General features: G+C 45.8%; 1 protein-coding gene across 9 annotated transcripts in view; it reads left to right on the top strand.

Moving 5' to 3' along the window:
* Positions 1–19,614, top strand: part of LOC138521784 (E3 ubiquitin-protein ligase TRIM39-like) — a 196,670-nt gene extending 177,056 nt beyond the window's left edge. For 6 of the 9 annotated variants that reach the window (XM_069634864.1, XM_069634863.1, XM_069634865.1 and 3 more), the window contains one exon: positions 19,192–19,326. Coding sequence is in view for 3 of the 9 variants with exons in the window: in XM_069634869.1 (XP_069490970.1) it covers positions 19,192–19,363 (172 nt within the window). In the remaining 6 variants the exon portion in view is untranslated. Of the gene's footprint in view, positions 1–19,191 lie in introns of all 9 variants that reach the window. The other 3 variants (XM_069634868.1, XM_069634867.1, XM_069634869.1) reach the window with 1 other exon arrangement.
* The last annotated feature ends 4,717 nt before the right edge of the window (positions 19,615–24,331 follow it).

The following is a 24,331-nucleotide window of genomic DNA, read 5'->3' as shown; positions in this document are numbered from 1 at the left end:
TAGGTCTAATTTTGGATTTTGCCTTTGTTAAGCGAGCGCTGCGGACTTTGGCTATTTTCTGCAAGTCAACAAGTGAAACAAAAGGCTGTCTGGTAATACCCGTATTTGTTTTTGCTATTTGCTTTCGACTCCTGTCGAGATTGATCCAAGAGTCATTTATAGACACACAGTCAGGGGCAGGAGATGTTACAGGGCGAATGATATTTTCAAAATAGGGTAACGCCGAATTAGGGACGCAGGCTTCTTAGGTTCTTGTGTAATAATCATAGGCTGATCAGGACCTACAGCCATGTCAACCTTGCTACTACACTTTGGGAGCGATTGGATAGTATCTGACAAGCTCGCGATTCCTTCAGCCAGCTGCTGTATTTGGAAAGCTTGAGATGATGTTTTTTGATCAAGATATTCAAACAGTTTATACAAACTGGCTAGTGTAGTATTTACGGCTGCTAACGTGATCTCAATTAGAGCCAAATTTTCTGTTGGGTTTGCAGAAGTATTAATTGGTAGACAACGTCTGGGCGTGGGTAATAAAAAGGAATCATGTATAGAATTAATAGTTGAGCCCATGATGCCTTGATTTGCTGCCCCAGACGACAGGTCTTCATGGGATATATTTATTTTTTCATCATTAACGTGTAAGGATATGTTAGACACATCAGAGAAATCCGGTAAGTCATGCCCTTGGCTAGACACCTCAAAAACTGTGGCTAACGGACACACCATTGGCAGAACATTTCTTACTTCTTGACATATCGACTTAGATTGCATGTTTGCTAATATGGTATTATCTGAGACGATAGGCAAACAATTAATAGGCTCAAGTCTACAGGCATTCTTGATACAGTACTTACGGCGTTAGCCTTGGGCGTTGTCAATGTGAGCAAGGGCGGCACATTAGAGATTTCCTCAGATATACATTGGGCATCATTACGACCCAGGCGGTAAGGGGTTTACGGCAGCGTAAACAGCGCCGACCCTTACCGCCTGATTCCGAGGTCCCTTAGCGCCATGGCGGATTTAACACCTGCTTTTAGCAGGTGTTAAAATCCATGGCGCTAAGGGACCATGTTGTTAATTACGCCACCGTAATTTACGGTGGTGTAATTAACGCCTTCCCCACTCCCATTATGCCCTATGGGGCAAAAATGGGAATGGGGAAGGGTAAATGGGGATTGGGGACTTACCGCCCCGCCGACCTCGGAATGGGGCGGTAAGTCCGCCAACCACCATGGCGTAAACGTAGTTTACGCCATGTGGTAAAGGTACGACCCAGGCGGTAACTTACCGCCTGGGTCGTAATGAGGCCCATTCTTTACGTTTCGCACAGAAAGTGCGGATATCTCTGTTTTCAAGTGGTGTTCGAAGAATGGGAGTCAGGATAATAGACTTTTTGGAAATACGGCTAATTTCCTTTGTTTTGGAGTTGTTAAGTCAGTGATTCCTGAAACGCTTATGCCGTTACCTGTATCCGGCATGTTTGTCTTTAGAGTATACGGACAAAAAAGCATGAATCAATGGTGTATTCTTTGTAATGAGTGCATATAATATGGCTAACCATGCAATCCCCACAAGGTTTTGTGACTTGTTAGTCTCAACTTATTCGCACTCTAAGACCATAAAGTGCAACACACAAATAGCCTTTCCTACTCCCTACTCGCAACGCCGCGGCGAAGCGGCAAAGCGGGACTTAACCGGGACTTACTCCGGTGCGCGCGCGCAGTGCGCGCGCTGTTGCGGTTTTATAGCGCCGCCCACAAAAGTGCAAGCAAAGCCTAGAAAAGAAAAACATAGTAAATATAAAGTCCAAATATACTACTTTCAAACGTAGTATACTGCTGTTCAGAATCACCTTCTGGAGGCTGTAGTATAAATGTCCAAAAGTTAAACGTTGATACAGCAAACACAAGGAGTCCAAGTGAGCAGCAACAGCATGTAGCGGCAAAGCGGGACTTAACCGGGACTTACTCCGGTGCGCGCGCTGTTGCGGCATTATAGCGCCGCCCACAAAAGTGCAAGCAAAGCCTTCTGGAGGCTGAAGTATAAATGTCTAAAAGTTAAACGTTGATGCAGTGAACACAAGGAGTCCAAGTGAGCAGCAACAGCATGTAGCGGCAAAGCGGGACTTAACCGGGACTTCCAAATTAGGAAGTCTTGTGCTTTTTCTGCTGTGCCTGTCCATAACATTAAGACATCATCAATGTATCTCGCCCACGATAGTATGTTGGGCGAGAACGGGCTCTGTGTGTAAATACATTTTTTCTCAAAATATTCAACAAATAAATTTGCTAAACTGGGTGCCATAGTGGCTCCCATGGCCGTTCCTTCGATTTGTTGAAAGAATGTACCTGAGAATTCAAAGTAGTTTCGTTTAAGGGCTACTTCTATACACCACAGAATAAACGAGCTAGGAACTGGATCGTTGTCTAGTCTGGTGAGCAGTATTTCTTCGATGGTTTCCAGAGTCGCCTGTTGGGGAATATTTGTATATAAGGAGACTATATCCTATTAGATAGGAGCTCTCTGGGTCATAAGGTAAGTTTTCATACTTCTTTATCACTTCTTTTGTGTCTTTTAAATAGGATTTCATATTGACCACATAGCCTTTTAAATAATGGTCAGCAAATTTAGAAAGGGGCTCAAGAATTGAGTTAATCTCTGAAACTATTGGTCTACCTGGTGGTTTTACTAAGGACTTTTTCGGTAGACAATAGAATTTTGGGATAGTTGGTTCAGGGTTATTGAGAAAAAGCCATTCTTGTTTGCTGATCCAGCATCTCTCATGAGCTTTAGTTGTTTTCAAGTCAATTAAACGTTTTAGTTCATTAGTTGGACCAGTTAATAGTTTAATATAGTATTCTGTGTTATCAAGTTGTCTCTGGCATTCTTCTATGTAGTCTTTTTTTTTAGCATAACTATAGCTCCCCCTTTATCCGCTCTTTTGATTATGATATCTTCATTCGATGCTAGAGACTCCATAGCTTCTTTTTCTAATGTGGTTAGATTTTGGTACATTGGTATTTCTAGTTTTTCAAGTTTACTGACTTCTGTTAAAACTCTTTTCTCAAACAAGATTGACTCGGGCGAAAGAGCATAGGTTGGAGGACAAAAAGTAGAAGGATTCTTGAGTCCAAAATGATTAGTCATACTCAAACCGATGGAGAGGCAACTCTAACTTTAGACAAAGAAGAGGAAATGCCAACCAAGGTACACAGCCTTTTTTATACAAAGGCCCCAACAGGGGCAATTGGAACAGAGACCAAAGATACCTACGGAGCGGCAATCACTTCTAGTAAATCTATCTTATTACGAACCCACTCCCATTGAAAAACAACTATTAAATAAAGGCCTAGGATATGTTATCTCTAATAAACATGACCCTTTTGTATTTCGCACTGACTTCTTTAAATTCATGAGAAAAATTAGACTCAAAGAATTTTTCGTGAACTTACCCGAACATTCTAATTTGAGTATGACTAATCATTCTGGACTCAAGAATCCTTCTACTTTTTGTCCTCCAAGCTATGCTCTTTCGCCCGAGTCAATCTTGTTTGAGAAAATGTTTTCTTATAAAAAATCCATTACCATCGGAAATCGGGTAAGCAGTAGCAAACTCAGAGAAAAAATACCAACTACTAACAGCCTGACCCGCTCCTGGGACCTTGCACCAATAAATGGACACTATCCATGTGGGCACTGTGCAGTATGTAAACTTACAGAAAAATCTAAAAATGTTAACATAGGCCTTTCGAAACTGTGGCAACAAAAACAGATGACAAACTGCAACTCAGAATACGTGATCTATATGATCACATGCCCATGTAATAAAGACTACATAGGAAAAACTAACAGAAAGGTAAAAGTTAGAATGCTTGAACACAAGAGTTGCTTAAAAAACAAGGTTCTAACAGCTCCATTAGTTAAACATTTCACTGAAAACAATCATCATTTTGAAAGTTTGAAATGGACAGTACTCCTGACAGTACAGGGCAATAACCACAACATTAAGAGTAAAATATTATTCGAAAAAGAACAAAGGTTAATCTTTATGACAAAAAGTGATAAAGAAGGGCTAAATGAATCTATAGAATGGTTAAAAATCTGAGTTGTATGCCCCGTGAGAGACCCAACTATGAGAGAACATTTGAAGTCTGCAGAACTAAGAATACAAAAATGGTAGTAACCGCTCAGGTGCTTAATAAATAGCTTAAGTTTGAACATTCACAGTCTAAAAACTGAATACACCCGAGTTGAGATGCAAAATCTGTTTTTCCACTCAAAAGATCTACGCTACACTAATCAAATGGTTAGTTCGGGCAAGCAACGACAAACACTAATAAAGGACCAGAATTCTGATAACTAGAACCTCCCAAGATGGCGCCCGTACACGACGCATAGTCGGCGTCTTCCGGCATTGATTCGGAAATCAGTCACACTAATGGAGCCCCACTAACAGAAAGCTCAGGACGGGAAACAAGACCAACCGAGTGAAACTATATCGCCGCGAGTACTTAAAAGAGACAGCGCTGGAACCATAGGTAAGCGGGAGCCTTTGCCTAAACGCCGGATAGATATTTTTAAAAGCCACAGACTACTGCCAAAGAGAGATGACAATAATATACAAAAAACGTTCACAACAACCATAGAGACGTAGAATTATATATACATCCGGACTATTTAAAATTCTGAGCAGTTTTTTAAAAAAAACTGTCATTAAAAAACGGTCTTTGACCATAGTCTATGTATGACTTGTTCACTGACAGATTTACACTAGTAACACGTGTAACTACGGCAATTGATACCTGAACTAACTGAACAAAAGACACCCAGATTTACCGGACTCATCATACGGAGGTAAGAAATTCTAGCCCCAAAAAGAAACAATACGTCTCCAAACAATTTAGCAGTGTCAACAAGGAAACCTGTTTAGTAAAAGTCTTTTTTTTTAAAGAATTGCCACTCTATATATCTGACTAATGGGGTCATATATTGTGAACCTGTGATCAAGCATTTCCAGAGCACTGATATGGATAACCTGGCCGTTTCCATTGATCCTTCTATTTTTATGAGTTTTTTCATAGGAACCTGTTGTGATTAACTTTGCATTCATCTGGTGCAAGTGACTAGAATCTTGAGATGGAATGCAGGGCTTAGAATGTTTATCTATGAGTGAGTTCTAGGTTGGTTAGTTGCAAGGATGTAAGCCCTGAGAGAGGATGCCGGTGGGTGTCCTCTGTCCCCTTTTACTTACCTGACTCTAAGAACTGTATTTGGTGTACCTAAACTTAAGTAAATAAGTTAACAGTTCACTGGAGTGTCAGAGTCATTTGTGGCCAAACCCTGAACTCAACACTGGCGACGAGGATGGGATCTGGCTGTGCTGGGGGGACAGCACCAAAGGGAGACACCCACCGCCCCCCCCCTCTGAGAAGTGATCCTCTCTCAGGTAAGAGCGCTGGATGGCTGTGAGGCACTGCAAGTGCAGTGAGGGCAATTGAGGCCCAGACAGAGGTGCTACAGAGGCAAAGGGGGCAAGAAAGGCCCAGACAGAGGCGCTACGAAGGCACTGGAATAACAGAGCAGCTATGGATGTAAAGGTGCTGCATGAGGCAGTGGAGAGGTTCTGCCAGGGCAGTGAGGCGCTACAATGGGCAATGAGATGTTGCAGAGGCAGTGAGGCGCTGCATGAAGAGGTGCTGCGAGGGCAGTTAGGCGCTGCAACAGGCAGTGAAGAGGCGCTGCAGAGACAGTGAAGCGCTGCTAGGGGCAGTGAGATGCTACAGAGGCAGTGAGGCGCTGCATGAAGAAGTGCTGCAAGGGCAGTGAGGTGCTGCAACAGGCAGTGAAGACGCGCTGCAGGGGCAGTGAGGTGCTGCGTTAGGCAGTGAAGAGGTGCTGCGTGAGGCAGTGAAGAGGTGCTGCATGAGGCAGTGAAGAGATTCTGCAAGGGCAGTGAGGCACTGCAAGATGCAGTTAAGAGGTGCTGCAAGAGGCAGTCAAGAGGCGCTGCAAGAGGCAGTGAGTGGTCGCTGCAGAGGCTGTGAAGTGCTGCATGGTGCAGTGAAGAGGTGAGGCGCTGCGAGGGCAGTGAAGTGCTGCACGGGGCAGTGAAGAGGCACTGCATAGGGAGTGAAGAGGCACTTCAGTGACAAGGGTGTGCTGCAAAGGGCACTGGGGACAAGAAGTTCTAGTGTTGAAAGGTACAACGGTCTGCTGTAAAGTGCAGTGGGCTCTGTGAGACTTATGGTTATTAGAAGGAGCTGTGAAGTTCATTGGAGCAGCAAGGTTCATTCATTCATTGACATGGTGAAGTTCAAGGTGGCAGTCTCTCATAAAGCATTTAAGAGAATTGAGACTGTACAGACATTGGCCCTCATTACGACCCTGGCGGAAAGTGACTGACCGGACCGCCACAGCGTAAATAGCGTTTCCGCCATTGCAAGAAGGAGCAAAGTGCGGCCCATTCCGACCCATCGGGCACGAGCACCACGGCATGGCGGAAGTGCAAAGTCCGCGATGGCGGAAATGACCCCAAAACGGCCCACACCGCCGCCGTACGGCGCCCTAGGTGCAATACCGCCACCCATCACAGCGGACACCGCAGTGTGCGCCTACCGTAAAGTACGGTGACAGGAAATATACGGAAACGGAAGTTAAAACACGGGCCCGGAACGGGAAACAACCCGCCGTACACCTATAAAACCACTAAAACCACACAACCACTAAAATCACCACCCTGAGACACAACCCAACCCGTCATCCACCCTAGCGAAACCAAGAAAAATGGGAAAAGTAGCGAAGAAAGCGTGCGACCGCAAGCGGCAGGTCCACTTCTCCCGTGAGGAACTCACCGTGCTAACAGAGACCCTCCAGGAGAATGCTGCCGTCGTCTTCTCCACGCAAATGACCAGGACGGCACTCGCAAACAAGAAGGCCATATGGGCTCTGGTGGCACAGCGGGTAAGTGCGGTGGGGACCGCACCCCGCACCCCACAGCAATGCCGTAAGCAATGGGACGACCTGCGGATACGCGTCCGCAGCATACTCTCTGCCAACCGCAACATTGCCACAGCCACCGGGGGAGGGTCGGAATCACCAATCAAGCTGACCCCCTGGGAAGAAATCTGTGCCTCCACCATCGGAATGGAGAGCATAGAGGGAGTCGGAGGGATGGAGAAAGGAGTGCAGACATCCGAAGAATCAGGTAGGTGGGCCTAATGAAACAATGCTAAATCCACAAAGTCCATCCATGTGAAGCACCATGTGTCCCCATAGTGCAACAGAAACACATGTCCAGGAGAACGTCCACACACATTGGCCTGATAGCGCACGTTAAAACCCACAATAAATACATAAATAATTAAAAACCCCTAAAACACGCACTACACGTGCAGCAGGCACACCCTAACTGCAGGCTGCCAAACAACTGCACCCTCACTCCACACACAAATGGAAGCACCTCCAAGGCCCCGACCCAAATCACCCTCAGGTACCACCCCAATGCATGTGATACAATGCCATTCCAATTCCCACAGACCCACCAATAACCCTCGCCCTCCTTTACTCCACCACAGGGTCCGATCCAAACGACGAGCTGCAGGACACCCCTACCAGCACACCTGCAAAGAGGGCCAAGACCGACGGCCAAAGACCCTCCACCTCAGCTGCACGCATCAAGACACGGCAGCAGCACAAATCAGGTGGCAGCACACAGGAGGGAACATCAACAGGCACCCCAGCAGCCAGCATGCCCACAACACCACCACCACAGGTCCCCCCAACGGATGCCACAGAAGGCACTGCCTCCGGTGGCAGCAGCACCATAGGTGACACCCCATTGATGGCAGCATGCTCCGACACAGAAGACGGGGATGTCGAAGTCAGATCCATCCATGACCTGTCCCAATCCCCCTGTCTGTTCCATCCCGTACTACATGAGGATACCACGCAGGGGCACCCACAAGACGACGACTGGCCATCCCCCACAAGCCCTGTGGCAGGGCAACATGAGGACAACAGCCCCTCTGTGACACCCCCGCAAATGGCCATGGCCCAGCAGAGGCAACAGTCCCTCGACCAGTTAATCGTGCAACAGCAGCAACTGGCCACGCTCCTCAAGGACCATGCCGATGAATGTGGGGGCACTAAGGCAGACATAGAAACATCAACTGAGACACTTAGGGCACAAATGGAGAGAGGCACAGAGACACTAAGGGCACAAATGGAGAGTAGCACCGAGAGCCTGAGAGTCCAAATGGAGAGAAGCACCGAGAGCCTGAGGGGGGAACTGCATGCGACGTCCAAAGACGTATGTGGTGAACTTGCCGCAGTGCGCCGTGTGCTCACTGAGCTCTCGCAAACCCTTAGGGACATGCATGGACGTGAGCAGGCAGAGACATCATCCGTTGCAAGTTCCGTCCAGGGCAGCCCCCAACGTAGATCTGGGAGGAACCTGCGCTCCACAGGCAGGGGTGCCCCTGATACCCGCAGAGGGGGCTTGCAATAGCGACGGCCCACGGACGATGAGCATCTTTGGACACTGGTGTTCGGGGGGGAGGTGGGAGGGTGGAGGGGGTGTGTTGGGCTCACTTGGGTGGCGGGTCGATAGGGTGTACAACATGATATCACATATGCCATAAAAAGTGCACGATCAACCAATGAGATGTGTGGACATTGATCTTTGTGTACTAGGCCATCATAGGCATACAGTCCATATTGTGCATGTCCCAGACACACACAGTGCCACTAGTCCCGTGTCCATGTATCAGCCACCAGGCGTGAGTGCTAGAAGCATGCATCTATGAGATGCTGACGAATGTCATGGGCCTCCGGTGCCTCGCAGACTCCCTGAGGTGCTGCCACATCCCCACCCTCATCATGACCATCTTCAGGTGCTTGCAGTTCTGCGTCAGGGGGCATGGGCACATTTCTACGTACGCACATGTTGTGGAGCATGACACATGCCATCACCATCTTTGCAACCTTCTCATGGCGGTACAGGAGTGCCCCGCCAGACCTGCTGAGGCAGCGGAAACGGGTCTTCAGTAGGCCGAATGCCTGTTCAATGACTACACGGGTACGTGAGTGGGCATGGTTGTAGTCCTCCTCATGCTGGTCCCGTGGGTTCCGGACTGGTGTGAGGAGCCATCTCTTCAGTGGATATCCAGCATCACCTGTATGTGGACGAGAAACGTATGATGTGGAATGCCATTGCTACGTACGCACACCCCCCCCCCCCTTCCTGCCAGGTCATTGCCGAATCACATACCCCACATTATCATGCATGTAATGAGACTCACCGAGTAGCCAGGATCTGTTCCCTGCGTGTCGCTCCATGTAGCGTGGTATTGTAGAGTTCCTCAAGACCATAGAATCATGGGTTGATCCAGGGAATCGGGCACAACAATGTGTAATGATCCTGTTGGAGTCACACACCATTTGTACATTCAGGGAATGAAATTGTTTTCGGTTGCGGTACTGGGCCTCCATGGCATGTGGGACGACCAATTCCACATGGGTGCAGTCGATGGCACCAATGCAACCCGGTATGCCGCCAAGTGCATGGAATCCCACTTTTGTGTTGGTAATTTCCTGCTCCGAGCGTGGTAGAGAGATGTAGTCGTCTGCGTGCTGCAGGAGGGCATCGAGCACTTGCAATAGTGTCCGTGAGAACAGTGGCTGAGAAATGCCATGCAACTGTCCGACTGTGTGCTGGTAGGTGCCTGTGGCCAGGAAGTGGAGTACAGACACCACCTTCAGTAGGGGTGGGATGGCGGTTGGGCTATCTATCATGCTGACAAGGTCAGCCTGTGTCATGTCCACAATGGCGGTTATGGTGTCCCGGTCCAGACGGTAGAGGGTGTGGATCTGCTCATCAGTGAGGTTGAACGGATGTGCTCGGAGGCGTGGGATTGCGGGCTGCCTGCGTGGTTGTAGTGGCTGTGCTGGCGGCCCTTGCTGGCCCTGCCTTGGCCTCCTCCTCCTCCTGCGTCTCCTCCGTGCGGCCGGTTGTAGTTGGTGTTCGTCTTCTTCTTGGAGTTGGAGTACTTGCAGTGCTATCAGGTCCCCCAGGGCCAACATCGCGAGTCCTGCCGGTAGCATTTCGGTGTGGTTGTGGGAGGAGACTGGCTGTGCAATTTATGTGTTTCCAGGCTGAATGGCCTCCACCTGTGGTGATTCATTCCACCTGTGCAAACTGCTCTCCCCTTTGGCCGAGCACGTCCCGCGCACAACGCTGCAATTCGTGGAATGGCATCTTGCTATTGCAATCTTGTATTTGTACCCGATGGCCGTGTAACATTGGTTGATATGTTCATTCTGTTGTGGTCCCATTGTTTCACATACTATCTGTGCAGTCGCGAACAGAGTTGTGAAGGGTCAGTGGAACGTAGTACTCGAGTAACGGTGGGCCCTCATTCATCACTGTACCGAGTTGCAACGACGGGCGGGGCGTCCCATTCGTGGGTGAAGGCAGTTGCCATTTTCACACACAGCCGCACTCGATGGATTAATTAGTGTTTTCAAACGGCCACAGATGCCTCTTCGACGTGATGTTGCAAATGAGGAATTCGAAGGGCGGCGCTTTCGGTTTTCAGCTAGTGGCGAGGAGATGCCCACAGGTCTGACTGCAAATATAACGTTCTATTGTTCAATGTCCTTGGGACAGGGGCCATGGCGAGAATGCTATGATTGATATGAATAGTATGGGATGCGCAATTGCGTAGTGGACGATAAGGCAGGACGTTCCCAAATACATGTTACTTCACTAGACTGGAATTACGTGCTGGGGCACTGTGGATTTTGCAGGCTGCATAACTCACAGACTCAATGGATATTTCTAATGTTATGTGAGTAAATATTCAGGCGTTTTCATTACGGGATGCGGGAATGATGAATGGATGCATGGGCAGGTGATTTGATACAGTGTTTGCCATGTACAGGGCTTCTTGGGATCTGTCCGCCCCCCCTGCGCTATGTGATGCAGGGCTGCCATAGTGGGACCATCGTCTATCTGGCCTTGTTGAGCCCTCCCTGTCTCGACGCGCCTTCAGACACTTGTGTCCATGCACGTTACCAATCCCATCTGAAGGATTCTGTTTTCACAGGCGCATGCACAGGTACACTCGTTTGTGATGGTGTTTTCACCTCGATATAGGTAGTTATGATTCGCAAGTGGTTTTGGGGTGGTGATGATCCTTTGGAGTGGGCTTGCATGCATATGGCTGTGGATCTAGTGTGATCATTGAAGTGAGTTGTTCGAATGTAGTTCTGATGGCCATTCTATTCTGTTTCTTTTCTTTTGGTTGACAGGTATCTCCTCCCCTTTTGCCACTGCCATCTGTATGCCACTCCTGCAGATGGATTTTACTCCCGACACCTGCTGCTTCGTGTTAATCAGTGGAGCAGCATTACGATCTTATGTGACGATCGCCAATGGGCCACATGCCCTTACGCAGTACTGGTGGCTCGGAGCAACATTTCGGCCTTTCAGCTGGACTAGTGCCTCCCCATTGGGACGGCCCTGCGGTTCTGTGCGCTTCCATGTTGCCTTTTCGTACGTGTATGTGGCTCTGTGTACCATGAGGGAACAGGGCGTCACACGAGTAGTGGCTGGTCATTTCTTGCGGATGCAGCCCACAATGGTGAAATGTGTTTTGGAGTTCATGGCCTGATGGCTGTATGGGCTTGGTGATATTGATGTGCATTAAAATTCTATTCTGATATGGGCCGTGTAGCGTTCTTCTTTGCAAGTGATGTGGCATATTCCTATTTGGGGAGCGATGTATTGTGAGGGGATCTGCATTGGGTTCCAGCTTCGGAGTTTTGTTGCGTGGTCCTGTACTGGGCGCGTTTGCCTACGAAGCCCGTGAGGTCAGGGATGGGGGCTGCCAATATGACAGTTTGAATGTTGTCATGCTCAGGGGCGGGGGATTGGGTTTTGTGTGACAGATGCCGGTCAGCCAGGTGGACTGGTGGAATGTTGTGATTTTCTGAATATTGCTGGTCACAGGTGCCTGTGTTTGCGTGCGTTTCTTGGTGGGGGACTGTGGTCATGTCCATTGGGATGGCTTCTGTATTCGTGCCATCTGTGCCCTGCAGCTCCCATTGGCCCCTCTTGAGGTCCATTTGTTCGTTGGCATGCATGGGTGACTTGTGCATTTCACTGGTTGCATTGTGGCTTCGTTGCACCTACGGGGAGTTGTACTTTGTGGGCAGGGAGCGGTGTACGGGCAGTCAGTGGCGCCGTTTACGGTTGATTCGCGATGCCGTACTTCTCACCATGGCGGAATGGTGCATTCCGCCATGCTTGATGGCGTTAGGTACATGTCCGCTGGGGTCGGAATTGGCGTACCGTTGCGCCATGGTGGTGTTTACGGTTTGGCATGGCGCGCGCGCGCGTGCTTGGTGCAGTTAGCGTTGGCGTTCACTACGGTGTCGCTAATGGCATCGTACTTTGCGGTGACGGGTCATAGTCGCACCGAGCGCTATTCGATGGCGGTATTGCATTTCCGCCATCGTTTTCCGAATTCCGCCAGGGTCGTAATGAGGGCCATTCAGAAGAGTTGGAAGTTGTTAATGGATCTAGGAGGGGCCTGGGGCCCATGGACTGTGCAAACATCTGTTGCGCCAAGGCTACAAGCTATTGGTCATAGTGAAGGCAGCTGAGATCACTGACAAAGTTATCCGATGTCAGCGCTTACCTTGACTGGAACCGAAGGTTGCTGCGGTTGGCTTGAGTGGAGTCCTGGAGTTCGGCATGAGTGCTGCAGCGGGAGGCCTGACTCAGTTATGAAGTTTGATGGGAATGGGAGCTCTGTGTTCCTCCGTTACTCTCTATGCAATGGTGAAGTAGAAGAGAATGCAGAGGTGCAGGCGATTAGAGTTGAGATACTAGAGCTGATATATATTAGTTTATTAGAGTGATGTTGTAGGTACATGTCTCTCTCTTTAATTGAGTTATGTAGTTTAACATATTTCTCTCCACAGGCGGACTACTGTCCATTACATGTGTTGCATGTGTAAAAAGGTGCAATGGTTGAGGTGAACCGTTGAGCGGACTACTGTCCATTACATGTGTTGCATGTGTAAAAAGGTGCAATGGTTGAGGTGAACCGTTGAGCGGACTACTGTCCATTACATGTGTTGCATGTGTAAAAAGGTGCAATGGTTGAGGTGAACCGTTGAGCGGACTACTGTCCATTACATGTGTTGCATGTGTAAAAAGGTGCAATGGTTGAGGTGAACCGTTGAGCGGACTACTGTCCATTACATGTGTTGCATGTGTGAAAAGGTGCAATGGTTGTGGTGAACCATTGAGCGGACTACTGTCCATTACATGTGTTGCATGTGTAAAAAGGTGCAATGGTTGAGGTGAACCGTTGAGCGGACTACTGTCCATTACATGTGTTGCATGTGTAAAAAGGTGCAATGGTTGAGGTGAACCGTTGAGCGGACTACTGTCCATTACATGTGTTGCATGTGTAAAAGGGTGCAATGGTTGAGGTGAACCATTGAGCGGACTACTGTCCATTACATGTGTTGCATGTGTAAAAAGGTGCAATGGTTGTGGTGAACCATTGAGCGGACTACTGTCCATTACACTGTCTGTATAAAAAGGGAAATGTTGTTCCTAGACTTTGGTGCCATTGTTTTGGCATATGTTGGTAGACATGTATGCGGTGATGTGTGAGTGAAATAAGATATCAAGGTTTTGAGTGTTTATTAAATCTTCATTAGAGTTATTAAGTTGATAACAGTGTTCATCATTAGCTGCTCTATGTAGGCATATTAATATGTTCTCTCCACAGGTGGACTTTTAATTTTAATCCACAGATGGACATTGATGTTAATGTTAATAGATTTTGAAGTGGTGACAGGGTCGAAACCTTTTGGAGTTGGTTGTGGTTATATATGAAATGCTTTGAATAATCTTTTGTTTTTCAGGTGGGACTTTACTGGACAAATCTTTTGATGAAATATTGATCTTGCCACCGATACTTTACTGTTCTTGTTGTTGTCCCTATAGGGGAAAGATGTGTTGTGATTAACTTTGCATTCATCTGGTGAAAGTGACTAGAATCTTGAGATGGAATGCAGGGCTTAGAATGTTTATCTATGAGTGAGTTCCAGGTTGGTTAGTTGCAAGGATGTAAGCCCTGAGAGAGGATGCCGGTGGGTGTCCTATGTCCCCTTTTACTTACCTGACTCTAAGAACTGTATTTGGTGTACCTAAACTTAAGTAAATAAGTTAACAGTTCACTGGAGTGTCAGAGTCATTTGTGGCCAAACCCTGAACTCAACAGAACCCATAGAAGAAACGGTCTTCTTACTAGAAAACTGTCCAACTATTGTGGGCGTTTCTCCTTCCTTAGAGGGCTCTACTACACATGGGAATTCAGGTAAATTTGGTTTACCGCTGAAATTTGCCCACACACATTCATAGTGTTTAAAGAATATGAGCACAAGTGCTCTTGTTCCTTTTGCTTCTTGTTCCTTGTGCTTCTTGTTCCTTTGGTTTTTTGTCAACAGTTACCCTTCTTAATACTGAGTGAAGCCTCATTAAAAGAAGACTTTTATAACAGCAATGCATTTACTCTAAAAATCACTATTGATTGCTCCTGAAGAAAGTCCCACCACCATCAACAGGACTGAAACATGTCGAGTCTATAGTCTAGAATTAATACTAGACTATTCATAATTATCTAGAGATTGTAAATGATCTAAAACCATGTCCTAATAGGATTTGTCCTATAGGCCGATCTATTTACCAATGAGAGATATACATTTGCTGCTTATCTGTTTTTTAAGAACTATTGTATGTATGTGCTTTGTCTTTATTAGAATCAACTCTATTCCTAGAGTGTGATGATGAATGTAATGAATATGTATTTTTTTCTCCATTTTATGAGACATTTTATGCTGAAATTATTAAAATAAATATATTTTTGTGAAATACGCATGTAGTTCGTCTTAATAGGGTATAACTGTTGACCAAAACCGTTCACCTACCTTTCTCTATTGTAACTATATAGCTAATGTCAACAGGAAGAGATGGGGCTAGTGCAATGTCTTAAAAGGGTGAAGCTTGTTGATTGTGATTTTTCCATAAAAGTAAAGCTGGCATAAAAACTCACATTGCCAAAGCCAAAAGGAGGAAAGGTAGAATCACATCCTTAAGGGTATTTTGGTTTATTGGTGTTGCAGAAGGACAAGAGTGGCAAAGAAGCTGCCCTTCTGGAAGGTGAATGTTCAGATAAAGAGTGTCTTGCTTACATGAAAGTTTTGAGGAGCACTTATATGAATCTGGTCCTTTCTGAAAAGTTGTTGAAAAGCATAAAACTGCAAACAGCCGAAGCTGTTGTTAACTTGTGGTTGTCGGTAGATGTGGAACTTCAGAAGCACAACTGTGAAAAACTCTCGGGCAGGCGAGTAGACCCTTGTGGTGAATCCTTTTAGAAGTGGGCCTGGGATGAGAGAAAACCAGGTACAAGTGGAAGTGCTGTGAAGGTGTCCTGACAAAGATACAAACTGTGATTTATGGTGTTAAAGGGAGTGCTGAGAGATGCTGGTGTTAAAAAGCTGTGTTTCTTTGAATCTTTTAAGTTGTAGCAGATCATATCATTGATGCTATTTGATGGACTGAAAATAACCATTCAAGGAAGAACAGTGATATTGCTTTTGTTGAACATTGGATTAATAGAACTTTCTTTTGACCAGATGAAAGTGCAAAGAACTACGTTGGAACTTTGTTATAAACCCAGATTTCCTTGTGACTTTTTGTTGAACTTTGGAACTGAGTCCAACTTAAAACCTGAGGAAGCAGAGTTCACCCAGGTTATAAAGAGGGACTGTGAATACTTAATAAATGCAATCATCATTGTTGTGAATTGCCATATATTTTCTTATGTGTTATATGTACAAGTGTGAGGGACAGAATCCTTTTGTTAGAGTGTTTCCTTTAGTTTACTACAGGCAGGGAAATCCTTGTCAGGGTAGGGATAGTGAGGCGTTTATTGAAACCTATGATTTAATAAAATGAAATTTATTGAGACATCATCTACAAATTGTCCGTCTCACATTTCTGAAGAAAGCAAAATAAAACGCTGTTTTCAGCCTACTTCCATTCATATTGCCCTAGCGGAAGCGTCCAATTCAACTTGGGCACAAAGCGTTGTCTTAATTTCCCAGGACATGTTTGGGGGTTTTCCGTCCAGTAGGTTTTAAAATATTTTATGGGGAAGGTGGTGCCCACTTCTCCCAAAAATATAGCGAGATCTGCCATGGTGCTTTGCAGCAGAGAGACTTTTCAGAAATGAAAAGTCCCCAATGTTATTGCTCAATGCAAGCGATTTCCGCACTAATACTGTGTGAATGTGAAAACAAAAGGGCACCAAAAAAAGCTATTTGGAGGAGGTAAAAGGATGACATTGCATCAAGCTGGATCTGGGGACGGGGGAGGAAGAGGACATCATGTGAAGTTGGGGAGTTGGGGTGGTCTGAGGAGCCAGTTTCAGTTGAGACGTTTTGGCATTATCGGGGGAATCCCGTGGGATTACTGTGGCTACAACGGAAGACGCGAACGGTATGAAACTGCATCACATGAAACAAAGAGTGATGGGGGTAACGGGAGAGGGCTATGTAGGGAAAAAGCAACCCAGGGAGTGGGGGGACCATGGAAAGATAAGGGGGGGTACTTTGTTGAGTGCATGTGAGCGCAGGGAAGAGTATTTGATTTTCAAGCATTATTGCGGCAATACTGGGGGAATACCACAGGTATGGGTAGTTCAATGCTGACACATGTGTAGTCCTTTGACATTATCGGGGTAATATTGGGGGAATCCTGCAGGAATTTGAAGAGTTTAAAAACAAAAAAGAAATGTTACACCTACAGTGATCACATCTACTAGGCAGGGGGTAACGTGTCTCTGTGCCAGTGCCCATGGCCAAATGTCATTACTAGTGGGCCTCAAAGAAAACTATTGGTTCAACATGTACAGTGGCCATGGCCAAAGGTCAGGGCTAGTGGGCCTCGAGGAAACCTATTGGTGCACATGTACATGGGCCATGGCCGAAGGCCATGGCTAGTGGGCCCCCAAGAAACCTATTGGTGAACATGTACAGTGTCAATGGCCAAAGGCCATGGCTAGTAGGCCCCTTTAAAAACCTGTTGGTGCAACATGGCTAGTGGGCCCCAAAGGAAACTAGTGGTGCAACATGTACATTGGCCACAGCTAGATGGCCCCAAAGAAACTATAGTATATCAAAACCCTTGAAATTCAGTGAAAAAAACCTTTGTTAAGCGAGGGTTAAAGTGATCAGATTTAACATAACAGAATCCCTCAAATTCAGCAGTCACATTTGGAGCAAGTCCACCTTAACTATGCACCCCCTGTTGTGCAGCATATGACCACAATAACATCACTGGTGACATCAATAATTACATGACATCACTGATGTGATGTAATGGGCCCCAAAGAAACCTATTGTTGCAAGGTACAGTGGCCACTGCTGTAACCAGTGGCCATGGCCAGTGCGCAACAGGGGGTGCATAGTTATGGTGGACTTGCTCAAAATGCGATTGCTGAATTTCAGGGGTGTTGTTGCATTAGATCTGCTGACCTGAAGGACCATGGGTACAGTACATATCACACTAGGGATAATATTACAAAAACGCCCTGTCAGTGTCTCTTTTGGAATTTCAAAAACAACTCATGCAATACTCTGCACTTGCCACTAGATGTCGGCCTATGGAAAGCATGTGAATCTAAGCCGATACAAGCATCAGAAAGACAGTTACACTTATGTAATTGTCATACTCTTGTAGCAAACCTAGGGCCCTCTTTTCTTGTTTATACGTAGTTCTTAAAGGCACTCAAAGGATTACATTGCTTTTTCATATAGTCTGTCAGCGGTGTGTGCTTATTTAGAGCAGTTCTTGTGAATCTGCTCAATGTTGGCTGAATCTCGGGTCTAACAGCAAAATATGGGACTTTGTATCTCTGAGGCGGCGCACATAGTTTACCTGTAAAGCCTGCACATGTGTATGCCATGCCAATCCAGCATGAATGACACACATAACCTTGTACCCCAGATCTCATTTTTGGGGATGGTGCACATATATGTAGAGTACCCCAGCATAGGGGATGTCCTGTCTATTAATTGAGATGTTCATTTGTTCTCTTTGATTTGATGATCCATTAATTTGAGCCTATACAATTCAATCTACAAAAAAAAAAAAAAGGGCAACCATATTATATCATACCACTACAGGTACATGTTTAGGTCCTATAGACCGGCCTCAGGTGTTTTAAAGAAACCCATGTACATCATTGAGATGTTTTTTGGATACATCCCAACTTTCAATAATTCTCAATTTGGTCATAGCCATGTTTGTAATTCAATAATGTCAGACTATAGAACGCCCCCTCCATGTAGCTCAAGCACATCGTGTGCACCCCATTCTCGTATGAATGTGCTCATTGCATCTCCTGCCACAAGTAACGATGTCTGCATTAATGTTCCTCGTCATGTCAAACACCTTCCCTCTTTCTCTTTCCGTCATTTCACCGTACGCACTCATGAAATGAAACCTTCCTGTGGCAATTTCAATGTCTGAGCTGCTACACTAGAGCGGGCAAGCTCGATTCCGGATAGGCTAAAGGGGTGTGCCGTGGTATTCTCTGCTATCTTTAAGTCAATATCCTGATAGCTTGTAAAATGAAGTCCCCATATTATATAAAAAAAAGCCAAACAGTTTATCGTGCAGAATCGTTAGAGGAAGTAGCTTGCAAGAATTTTCCACATGTTGATTTATTGAATACTTGTCCTGGAATTCTGTATGTAACTCATTCCCAGGAAGCTCTGGATGTCATCTCCGTTATCCAGTTGGCCAATGAGATGTGATTACTGATGTTGTATAAAATCTAGGACGGATGCACTGATGTTGCAGGAAATGCATTTGCCTAGAATGGGTTGGAGCACAATTCCAAAGTGCACATAAGCAAAGTATTAGAGGACTGCCTATCCTCATTCACAAGAAACTTACATTTATATTTTTAAGGCAATGCACTTCATAACATGTGTAACTAGAATGGACATATTCTAACAGTAGGCAATACAGTATAAAGATGTGTTCCTTCCACCGCTTCACTGATCCTAAAATGGGTTCATTTTGTCTTTAATATTCCTCAGCAGAGAACAAGGCGTCCATAATGAGAACACTTGGCGTCCATCCTGGGAGAACATGGATTACCATTGCACGGGAGCCGGTTCTCCATCAAAGAGAAAGCATGGCGTCCTGATCAAACCGATTTTCCACTTCACGTGTTCTCTCTTCAGGGGAACCAGACTTTCCATTTCATAGAGATTTTGGGGGGGGGATGAATAAAAGATGACAGTAATTGAGAGATGGAAGTCTGCTGAGCAGAGTGAAAGAAGCTGGAGATGACAAATTCAGCCTCTTCTAACTATATTCATCTATCTTGGTGTATACGAATTAGTAAATATGATTAATATTGCCGTGCTTTCCTATTTCAGATGTTTAATGCTGATATGTGAAATTCAAACAAACCAATAAATAGCCAATAAATAAATATTCTTTTGATTGATAAGCGATCACATAGTTTCATCCTTTTCATACAGTATGGAAAGCTATAAGCAGCAACAGGGACATGTTTTGTAGAGGGTTAAAAGAAGCAAAGTTAAGCAATGTCTAAAATGACCGACACCTTTCTGAGCCTGATGATACAGTGAGTATTGTTATTACATAACCCTCTTAATGTTGCATAAGTTACATTTGAGTTGTGATGTCATTTCTACATGGGAAATTCTCTTTTCTACCCCATTTTTGTCAGTCTTGATTTGTGAAGCCACCAGAGATGGGTTTGGGTAGAATTCTGTCTTGGACGGTTAAACCTCTTTAACATTTCAGCTGAACTCTTTTCTAAAGACCGGGCGCTTATTATCTTTGGTAAAAGGCACTGGGTGACACCACCCAGTAAGCCAGATGCGCACAGGCTGCTCTTATTAAAAAGCTGCGATATATGTTGTGCTAATTGGTATTCTGCTCCTATCCTTCCTTTGTTAGCGGAACGTTGCTAAGTAAAAATAGTGTCCAATATTTTAAATTAGTCCCGCAAAAGATATTTAATCAAGAAAATAAGCAAATCCAAAAATGGAGGCAAACAGCTTCCTTAGCGGTGTGGGCTCATAGCCAATGCATTTGGGAGTTAAACTCCATCTTCAGGGCTGAGCACTAATGTATATGCATTATTACATATATATGATCAAACAGTTTCAACAAAATTCGAAGGCCAAACACATTACAAATTGGTTCATATAGTGTATGGAAAAAGGAGAAAAAAAGAGAGTAAAATCGAGAGAGAGAGAGAGAGAGAAAGAGAGAGAGAGAGAGAGAGAGAGAGGGACTGTCGTGGTGAGTTGATCAATTACCAAGTAAGTATGGGATACACTGTACCTTAGTAAACAGACCTTTGTGTCTGTGAACGTAACAGAGTGCTTTATTAGCATTTCAAAAGAGCAAATAGGTGTGCGATCAAGGCACATCTAAGGCAGTTACCTTTTAGATGCAATGCGCAATCCTGGAAGGCTGTTGCAGTAAGATCTGTGAAAGATCCACGCAAGAGTATAAGAAAATGTGTGTGATTGCCACGCTGGCAGAACCGGCAGCCATAAACATGTTACTCACCTTCAATTGCGGGTGTGTAGCTCGCAGTGGTGGCGTGCGCGGGATCGCACAGCCGATTGTGTAAATGCCCATTGCCTTGATGACCGTGGGCGCTGCAGCGTCACGCACCGGGAGTCGTTGTGACGTCATCGTTGCCTTGTGTCCCAGACCCCCCTGTGGATACAGAGGGGCGGGAGAGTCCGGGCTGGGTTTTGGTGAAGATAGTGCAAATAAATGTTCTAACATGGAGAAAGGTGGCAAAAACAAACAAACAGATGGACATATTAAGTGACCATGTATATGAAAAACAATTTGAAGGTTACTAAAGAAGTGCCATAACAGTAAATGGAAAAATGATCATTCTAATAAGGAGCCCAATCATGGCACCACAACAGAGAGTCTTGCAAGGGAATGTACAATAGAATAAAAGTCATGTCCACATTAGATTTAGTCACACAGTGAATGATATAACATAGTTCAGTTCCAGATGACTGTTAAGGTTCTCCAATTTTTCTTGATGATATTTTCGATTCTGTTGCTCTGGGTCGAGAATTTAGATACATACTCCAGTGGTGGTGTGGAGGTGTTTTTTTTCTTTCGGTATAAGTAGTTCCTCACATTGTATGTTTGCTGTTTTGGTAGCAGCTGCTTCTACTTCTTGTGTTTTATATCCTCGGGCAGTGAATTTCTTCCCCATCTCTGCTAGTTCCTGTGAGTAGTCTTCAGGGACACATATGATATGTTTGACCCGTAGCATTTGGCTGAATGGTATATTTTTGATGAGACTCGGTTGATGGGAACTCAGTCTGTGGAGGAGGTTATTGCGACCGGTATCTTTAGGGTAGATGTTGGTCATGTACCCAGTTGTTCCCACCTGTTGCCACAAATCTTCTTTACCCAATGAAATTAGTAGGGGCTTGACGTGTTTACACCAGCTTAGATTCATCCCGCCGCTTTGTGACAGGAGATCTTTCATTGCTTCCTTGTATTTGCTTAGCTGTGGCAAAACCCACAGACTAAGCCAACAACGGGGCGGGTTGAAAGCTATTGTATCTGAAATCTGCATTTGGTTACGCTCTACACACAGCGTTGTATTTGGTGTGCTTTGCGGTAAACACGTGGCCTGTAAATGAAATGCATTTTCAAACACTGACAATCTAGAACTATTGGTGTGGTGCCAGATTTCTGCACCGAAAATAGCTGAAGGCCTGGCTTGCAAGTTATATAATTGAAGCCTGAGCGTGAAGGGCAAGCAGTGTTTTGCAAAAGCCTGAAGCGGGAGAAACGGATCAAAGCCACGCCCCGCCTGCAGCGGTGAACCCAGAGCGTGAAGGGCGAGCAGTGTTTTGCAAACGCAGGTGCTCTGCATAAGCAGGTGGCCTGCACAAGAATCTCCCCTAATCCCTCTTTGGGCTGTGTGCCGGCTAGTGAACCGGATCTGTAATCTTAAGGATCCCCAACCAGCTTTACTCGGCCTTACACAGCTCCATCTATCATGCGAGGTTGTGAGACGCCTGGATTTGCCTGGACCGCCTGGATCTTGTGGAAGCACTAGAGCGGCAAAGGTGATTTGGCCTGAAGCTGGGGGCTGACTGTGTGCGTCTTGTTTGATTTAAGTAGTACCATTCAAGCCCTGCTAGGCTGCTACATTTGACAAACCACAAGGAGTCAAAAAATCCCAAAGCGAGTTTCTATATTTTCTATAGTAGTTCTTGACTTGCGGAGGGGATGCAGTCTAGTATTTGCTTCCTTCCGTTTGTATGTATGTTGGTGGCCCAGCTAGCAGCCCTGTCTTTAGCCTAACGTGTGGAGCAGGGGGGAGGAGTCGGACTCTGGAAGCCTCCTAAGTCGGGCATGCCCTGCTCACAAGGGTGACATTTTTGCTTCTGTTGTCTTCACTGTCATAACTAATTCCTACGGCCTTACGATGGTCAAAAATAAGACGGATGACCCAAATCTAGCTGGTGCTTCCTAACGTAAAATATCTAGAATGTTCAACCCGATAAAAGATGTAAACCAATTGATCAGTGAAATTAAGGGCCTCTTATCTGATATTGATGGTGATGGGGGGAAGGGCTCCACAGCTACTACGACGGCCGATAGCGGATTTGCAAGGCAAACCACCAGAGACCAACTGTGCAGTCCCTGGATTTTCGGATCTGTTCTCTTTTTGTGATGCAGCGAAAGTCACAGTTCCTGCCCCTGCTAAATTCTGCCTCGGTCCCCACATTTCTAAAAGACATCTGGGGGCCCTTTGAAGTAGCTCACAAATCAGGCCAATCAGGAGCCGTAATTATTTGTTTGAGTCATCTAACACTGGGCTGCACAGGGGGCTCGATGAGCTCCAATATAATTAAAATACATCAGCAATCGAACCCTGGAAAGTCTTTGAACTCTTTGACAACTTTGGCGGATCAATCGGAGTCTCCACAACCCCAAAATCCCCTAACATCACCTTCTAACATGTCTCGACCCCTGAACTCTGTTATCACGGGAGCATTGTGCATTGACGTAAGTAATGGGAGTCATGGGGGCACGGTGGTTACTGCAATGACTAAGCCTACCTCTGTATTATCTGCATTGCCCCTCGGCAATCGTTATCAACCCCTCAGTGTGTCCTCTCCAACGGCCGATGGTGTCTCTCTCCCCTCCCTGCCTACGCAGCCTACACAGAATTCACGTCAATGGAAGTTGGCCCAACGGAAAAGAAGGCCCATTCGGGTTGGGAAGTCACCAGAGTCAGGTGCTTGTAAATCTTATAGTGAAATTGGGTCCCAAACTTGTGACCCCCAAACTGACCCCTAAAGATTGTCCTACTAGTTGTCCATCTGTCAAGTCAGTGGAACAAATGTTAATTGATATTAAAATGTCAATCATATCAAGAATGGTCAAGTGGGAGGGAGAAATGGGGAAACTGGTGGATGAAATCAAATCTGTCATAGCCAAGGTGGCTTTCCTGACCCCCGGATCTAATATTATGGTACCTACAGGCAAGCAGTGCTCTGAAGGTGGTATTGGGAGTAAAGGTGTTTTTTTACCGGTCCACAGGCCAGAACTACACAGGCTATCGAGTAAGTTGTGTACTCCGGCTATGAGTTCTACAAAACCCAGCCCTGTTGTACATTCTGTATCTGTAGCCGTGGGGGAGGTGAACTGCAGTCGGAGGGCATTCCGCCCCAACAACCGGGCAACTCCTCTGACCGGCTCTAACGCCTTTCCACTATTTGGGGAACCACACGCCTCCATCAGACAGATGCACCTGAGTGGCTTAGGTGGGCGAGTTAATAGACCTTCTATAGTGATGAGTAATGTTCCTAAGCTTGCCCCCCCCCCGCTCGTTTGAAGATCAAGAATCACTAACTAACAAATGCATTTACTGGTTTCACCATGTTAAAGGCTGTCTTGGAATTATATCCAGTACTGTGTTGGGGGCTATCCTGGGCATGGCCCTGGATTATATACTGTTTTTTTTTTTATCGTTTCACCTTGTAGAAGGACTTTGTGGCATCAAGCGTAGGATATACTTTACCAGAAACACTAACATCTTGTTAAGGTCTGCTGAGATCTTTTTTAGGGTACATCTTGCGCAAGAGCATCCATTAATCGTTCAAACCAGTCCTTTCTACCTTGGAGCTCACAGGGAGT

The sequence above is a fragment of the Ambystoma mexicanum genome, chromosome 13 (genome assembly GCF_040938575.1).
Source record: "Ambystoma mexicanum isolate Mex_15411 chromosome 13, UKY_AmexF1_1, whole genome shotgun sequence".
NCBI lineage: Eukaryota > Metazoa > Chordata > Amphibia > Caudata > Ambystomatidae > Ambystoma > Ambystoma mexicanum.
This window is presented reverse-complemented; position numbering and strand designations above follow the sequence as displayed.